The 7,567-nt window shown below is 31.7% G+C and overlaps 1 protein-coding gene across 1 annotated transcript in view; it reads left to right on the top strand.

Moving 5' to 3' along the window:
• The window catches only part of LOC106461714 (probable nuclear hormone receptor HR3), a 70,703-nt gene that overhangs the window by 53,094 nt on the left and 10,042 nt on the right, over positions 1-7,567 (top strand). Inside the window, exons 5-9 of the mRNA XM_013921563.2 lie at positions 2,005-2,213; positions 4,671-4,792; positions 5,826-5,958; positions 6,173-6,280; positions 6,639-6,755. Of these exons, the coding sequence (XP_013777017.1) occupies positions 2,005-2,213; positions 4,671-4,792; positions 5,826-5,958; positions 6,173-6,280; positions 6,639-6,755 (689 nt within the window). The remainder of the gene's footprint in view (positions 1-2,004; positions 2,214-4,670; positions 4,793-5,825; positions 5,959-6,172; positions 6,281-6,638; positions 6,756-7,567) is intronic.

Below are 7,567 nucleotides of genomic sequence, written 5' to 3'. Positions count from 1 at the left end.
CTTCAAAGCCAAGTGATTTCTTTAAGCAGGGCATTAACAACTTGAATGTAAGAGGGAAAAAGCATTATCGATTAGAATAGAGACTATTTCATTTAATAAATGTTTTGTTTTGATATATATGTTGTTCGGGTTTTTTCATCTAAAAAAGTGACATTAAGTTCTTGACGACCTAATACTTTCATAGAATTGCATAATTAAGAAAAGTAAACTTCAAAGTAATGCAGTGTGTGTGTGTGTGTGTATTTGGTAAGAGTGTGGTTGGGTTATTTTATTGCATTTCATCATACTGTAAAAGAGGGTAATATAGTGTTAATTTTAAATTTTTTGCAATATAATTATATAACGTTTGAGTGCTATATTCTAATTTTCAACTTCATGGTTACTATCATACCCCATAGTTGCTCATGAATAGTGATTGGTAGTCAACCTGGAGCATCATGGTTAGAACCTCAGCTTTGACCCCTTTAAGTTATTCAGTTGTATTTTCATGACAAAATTTTCATCTGCATTTAAAATGTAATTGGAGATATAGGATATCCAATGCCTTTTGGGTGCATTGCACAATATCTATCTTTCTGGCATTATATCCTGTGCAATTTTTTGCCAGTTGTTTAATTTTTTCTGTTTGTTTATGTCAAACTGACGTATCTGACAGCCCTTACATACAGAGGAAATAATGTCAGATGTGATGTCACATATTCAGTGGTGGAACAAGAGTTCAGGGGCCCCAGGTCAAAGAAATGATCAGAGCTCTTTTTTTTCAGAAAATTAGACCAGACCAGGCATCGTAGGCCCCAGAGCATCTGCCCCGCACTAGTTCTGCCTCTGCACATAGCATAAGTGGTGTCCCAGGTGGCAAATTCTGCATATTATATGAAGGCGTTCCCAATGACCTTGTGCATATTAATACTGCTAACATAATGTTATGGTTTAGGAGTTATAAGCAACAGAATGAATTAAGTAACTTTACATAACCCTGTAATGCACACACACACACGCACACATTGAAGAATATTATCATACAAGTGGTAAATGCTATGATAAATCACACAAAAATCCTAAATTTCACACACTTTATTTATAATGTAACATATTACTACAGTATTCATTATTACCTCTCCAAAAGTTTTGTATAAAGTTTAAGAACTCTATAACATGTATATACTTAAAACATGGTATACACTGTGTGATGGTCAGGGTGACTTTGTAGGAAGAGGTAGCAGCCAAAGTATTGGTGGTAGGGGTGCTTTCAACACCCAACTGTTACTGTCCTTCCACAGTGTTCCACATGATTACTTAATTGATGGTCATTGGCTAGAAGTGGGCTGAAATTGAAAGGTCACGGGTTAAAGTAGGAAGTGGATATATCTCGAGAAACAGCTCTTTATACAAGTCTTATGGTGGCTGTTGGATTAGAAACTTCAGCTGAACTTATGTAGTATTGCAATAGTGGCAGCCATTTTTCTAATTGCATTCCTCCATGGAAATTCCCAGCACACTCTAAGATATATATATATAAGACATTTGTGTGCTCTCAAACTCCCCCCCCCCCTCCCTCACAAATGTTACAAATTATCATCCCACAAAGTTTGGTTGAGATTGGCCCAGCAACAGAGAGACACACAGATTTGTGTGCTTTATATATGTGTATATATATACAGATTGTTTTTGGAAAATATTACTGTGAAATGTGAAAACTTAAAGTAAAGATGTCAAATGAGGTTTTACTGGTAGAGTGAAATAAACAAATAATGTGAAAAGCTTTCATTTAGCTTTATTTCTTATTAGCTTCAGGTATGAAATTGGTACTCAAAATTGATATTGGCTGCTGATAACTTATTTTGTTGGTAGTCAGAACACTTTAATAGGCATAGTAATTAATCATTATCTGAAAACTACATTTTTTAAAAACTAGTACCACATGTAAATGCTTTTAAAATGTAATAATTGAACTTATTTCACACTGAGAAACAGCTTGTGCTAACACTTTCTGTTATTTTATAGGTATGCTTATAATGGAGACCTCGGTACTTATACACCTAATGGTTATGCCTACACTCCCCAAGCCATGACGTTTGACTTGTCTGGAACAGATTTTGTAGACAGTACAACATATGACCAACGACAGCAGTTGGAAACTTCCTTACCAGATACTAATGGTCTCCTTACAATTACAGTCCCTTCAACCACAATATCAAACAATTCTCATTTGAGTAAGTGAAGAAGATAACAGGATATTTTGTTCACAATCTCTTAAAAAACTAAAGAAAAAAAAACTTAAGTGTGATAAAACACAGAAGTAACAAAAAAGAAAGTATAAAGTATCATTTTCATACAGTGGACAGTGAATGAAGCTGTGAATAAAACTAATGATTTAAAGCTTTTAATTTAGTAATTGTTTTTGTTTTTATTATTATTATTATAAAAATATGAGGTAATCCAGTACATAAATAAACCTGTGGGAGATGACACTTTTACAGAAAATTTAGCTTCCAAGATGAGATATTTTGAAAAATAATGTAATTATATGTTAATTGGATAAACATATAACCATATATAACCAGAAACTGACAGTGTAATGCATGTGCAGTACATGTTTGAAAATTTGTATTATAAAAGAGCCTGTGGGAGATGACACTTTTATAAAAAATTTAGCTCCTAAGATGAGATATTTTAAAAATTAATGTAATTGTATGTTAATTGGATAAACATATAACCAGAAACTGACAGTGTAAAGCATGTGCAGTACTAGTTTAAAAGTTTGGATTATAAAACAGCTCTCACAAATGAAAGCATTATATGTTGGTGTGAATACCAAATGTGACTATAGACTATATAACATTTTCAAACTATATATTTGTTTACTTCACATATATCAGTATACATACCTTATATCTATCTATATAGTGTTCATCAATAGCAAAATATTGGTATCATTTTCAACTTTATTTGCATGAAATTGAAAAATAAAGATTGTATTTCCATCCTCACACACAAATGTATACAGGATGATTCATAAGTCCATTGACAGAGAAATAATTCAGAAATTGAGAATACAGGAAAATAATTGTTAGTGATGTGGAATGAGGTGTTGTGGCCCTACCCTATGACAATATCATTAATGTCACATCCTTTGAAAAATGTATTTAATTGCAACATACACCCAAAATGTCAAAATTAGAGGTGTAGCCAATAATAAATAAAACATTTTAAACCAAAAAATTGCCAAAATTGCTCCTCAAGAACAAGAGTTTTAGGCATAAATGCAACCTTTCCATGCTTATGGAATTGTTCTGAGGAAGATCAAAATCCTACTGTAGTAACAGTTGTTACACAAGTCTAGGTTTGAGGAGCAATGTCAAGATTTTGAATAAGCAGAATATTGTACCTTTGAAGGATCCAGAAGGTCTAGAAGCATTAAAGTCCCCTACATAAAGTAGGACACAAATATAGTGCTTCATCTGCTCCCAGATCATTGGAAGAGTGTCACAAGTATAAAGTTGAAGAACAGTTTAACATATGTGGCGAACATCACCAGAATGCCTGGGCTGCTGCCAGACTATATGCCAAACAGTTCTAAGATGAATGTCATCCTTCACACCAGATGATAGGAAAAATGTCAGTGGCTGCAAACTACAGACTTCTTTATGTAGACACCATATAGAAAGACAAAGAACAGCAACAAATACTGACAATGAAACTATTGTTTTGGTGTTTTTGCATTCAGGTAGCACTTTGAATTCAGCTACTGATTGTCTGCCACCATGTAGTAATACCGTAAGGATGTTTACCTATCTATACTTATGCCTATAACTCTTGTTCTTGTGGAGCAGTTTGGGTAATTTATGATTTAAATGTTTCATTTGTTCTTGTCTACACCTTTGCAACTAACATATTTAGTGTACAATGCCCAATAATACAAGTTGAAAAGGACATGACTTTGAATGAGCTCAGTGATATTGACACAAGGTAGGTACACAACACTTCATTCCATAACATAAATGACCATTTTCCTACACCTCTCCTTTTATGAATTATTTGCCTGTCAATTGGACTTCTGAATCACCCAGAATAAAGGTAATATTTACTGTTCTTCAAGACAAAGTAAGTATTTGTGTTGCTATTTCAAATAGCAATCATCACATGAAAATCAAATAAATTCGCTCCTCTGTTAAATACACTTTTCTGACAAAATTTAATAAAATGTAGTAAAAAACGTTATCCACATGTTTAACCAGACACTATTAAAAAAACAATGTAACTGTCAAAAGCAAAAGCATAAAAACAACATGTAGTAAAAAACGTTATCCACATGTTTAACCAGACACTATTAAAAAAACAATGTAACTGTCAAAAGCAAAAGCATAAAAACAACATTTTTTAATGCACACACAATAAAAAAGTTACTTGGTTATATAAGCCATTCAGCTACAACTCTTATTTGTTTCACACTGCCATCATCAAGATTGACCATTGATGGCAGTGTGAAACTGTGAAAACATGTAGAGTTGTAACTGATGGCCAAATAGTTTTATTGTGTATAAAAAAAATATTGATTTTATGTTTTACTTTTACATGTGCACAAGTCTGTCATAACTATAGTTTCAACATGTTTGTTAGTAAGATGAAATATGAGTGTCATAAAAAAATTCTCATTCATTCTATTACAGAGTTGTTAGCAAAGACTGTCTCTGAGGCACACAGTCGTACTTGTTTGTATACAACAGACCAGATTATAGACCTTGTGAGAAAGCCCCAAGATGTCTCTCTCCTTTTGTATTATAAAAACATGGCAAGTTCTTCCTTTTTCTTTGTATTTTGACATTTTCTTCATAAATGAAGTTTAAATATTTATAAACTACCATCGTTTAGATAAATCATATTGTGCACTTATGAAATCTCTAAGTGCCAATTTACAATCAGTGATCAAGTATGCAAGATAATGGTAGAAAGTGGCAAAATGAACTTGTAGTTTTGCAAGTTCTTTATAGAAAAAGAACTTTGCATCCTAAGAACTCAGAAATATTTTGGTAACACAATATATCTTGAGAATGATTATTATATGCAGAATTGGGTTGTTTGACTAGACAGAAATCCACTTACATAACACTAGAAAGAAAGTTGAGTTGAAATAAAATATATTTTACCCATTGAAGTATGAGTAATTAGTTTTATTTATTCCTTATTAATGTCTATTTTTTGCCTTGGCACAGCAGCTCATAGAATGGCTCCAAGTTTTTATTTTCTTTTTTTTTTAAAGAGCAAACATTTAGCTTATAGCTCTGTCATCTCTTGACCGATCTGAGATTTAATTACAGTTTTGGACTCAGAAGGTCAAACCCTTTCGAGTGATATATATGACCACGCTCAAGGTCTCGTATATAAATTTACTCTAATTTTGCTTAAAAGAATTTCAATTTGAGGGTAGGCTGGTAGAGATCCTGATGAGTAATAAAATTGAATTGGGTATATGCATGCCCCATGCTTGGTATTGCTGGCACACAAAGATATAGCTAATAGAAAGGAAAAAACAAATGTTTCATACATTAATTTACTCTAATCTTGCCAAAAAGAATTTCAAGTGCCATGGCTATTGAAGATTCCCTTTTGATTACATATAGAGAAATAATAAAAAGTTTAAATCTCACCCAATTACTTGTTTAAGGAAGTATTCTCAAGAATATTTTGAAATGATATACATTATCTACCAAGTAATACAATTTGTTGTTGTTATATACTAGTCTTCTGTTGTTAATAAAACCATTTTAGTATCATGAATGTATAGAATAATCAAATGATTTCTTAAAACCATTTTCATTTTCCAGACACAAGATGAACTTTGGCTGGACTGTGCACAAAAACTTACAGCAATTGTCCAGCAAATAATAGAGTTCGCCAAGATGGTTCCAGGTTTTATGAAATTGTCACAAGATGACCAGATTGTATTATTGAAAGCTGGTAAGATAATTAGTTATTTTTACCATACATGATAATAATAGTCTACTTTTTTATGGTATGTCATTACTGCACTTTGCTGAATAATTAGTATATAGGAGTATCTCTCATATATTGAAAATAGCCCAAGCAGTATTCAACGCTTTGTTTATTGAATCAAAGACCTAAAACAAATAAAGTTATATAGCAGCTAACAATGGCTTTGTTTTTTCCATAGGAAGTTTTGAACTGGTTTTGTTGCGGATGAGTCGGTACTTTGACTTAAGCACGGGTTCTGTTTTATATGGAGAGAATCTTTTATCCTTTGAAGCTTTCATGACATCGGGTGAGTGAATAACAAATCATAAACTTCTAACTTTTCTTTTAATTATGTCTGAACCTGGATATGTGACATAACAGTATATTATCATTCTGTTGATAATTCTTGTTTTTGGCTTAAATATAATTCAGTTGTCATCAGATATCTTACCTCTCTAAAACCAATAGCTATACTTTATCTGGATAAAAGTTATTCATCTGTGAATATTTATTACAACATTTTAAAAAAGCTAAGGGTTTGTGAATATCTACTTGAACATATTCTTGAAAGGAATTATATTTATTACTTGCCATAAATTTTGTTGACTGCAACATTATCAGTCTTGAAAATGTTACAAAAATGTGTCTTTTTTTTTTTGACATAGATACAACAGAAATGAAACTTGTCACAAGCAGTTTTGAATTTGCAAAGAGTGTAGCAGAACATAAACTGACAGATACAGAGCTAGCTTTGTTTTCTGCTTTGGTTTTGCTTTCTCCAGGTAAGTTAACAATTTTGTTCTGCATTTATTTAATGGTAATTGAAGCATGAATATTGTTTTAATACTGATCCATAAATTTAGCTAAATAAAACATTTTTTTCTCCTTTATCTTTAATAATTTAGTGTATAAGTGTGTTTTCACTTTAGCACACCTCCCAATGGCTTATCTGTAAATAATATGGCTCACACTGCTAAAAACTGGATTTCGATAGTCATGTTCAGCCATTGTATAGATTTAAGCTTAACAACAAACAAAATCCTTTAGCATTAGTAATAGCTTTCTTCATTGGCTACCTAAGGGTTTATGTATATATTGCAATCAAAACATATTGAACTATTAAACTGTTATGATACTGTGATTTGTAGTTGTTATTATTTTATTACTTTACAAATAATTCATAACTTTAATTGTTGTTCTCACTTTTACCTCAATAGCCAAGCCCAAGGAACTTTATTCCAGGATTATGTATAAAATTCCAGTACAAAAATATATAGTTTTGAAAAGCGTATTTCACAATTAAAAATAATTACAAAAATCTTCTCACTCACTCAAGAAGAGAATCATCTGTTTAATTGCTACATGGAGGAGATGAGATTTACATCAGTATTTTGTTCTTGATAAAGAAAAATATACATTCCTAAGTATTTTAGTCATGTTTTTCATTTTACATACATCTGAAGTAACATGTTTGAGTTTGTTCATGGTGTCTTCAAAGGTATCTAGTTTTTCTAATCATTGCACAGTATACTCCAACTGTCTTTGTTAGTATAGCAAAAAAGCTTAAAGGGAATTTAGTATTGTTACGTCTTCG

The sequence above is a fragment of the Limulus polyphemus genome, unplaced genomic scaffold (genome assembly GCF_000517525.1).
Source record: "Limulus polyphemus unplaced genomic scaffold, Limulus_polyphemus-2.1.2 Scaffold1016, whole genome shotgun sequence".
Classification (NCBI taxonomy): Eukaryota; Metazoa; Arthropoda; class Merostomata; order Xiphosura; family Limulidae; genus Limulus; species Limulus polyphemus.
This window is presented reverse-complemented; position numbering and strand designations above follow the sequence as displayed.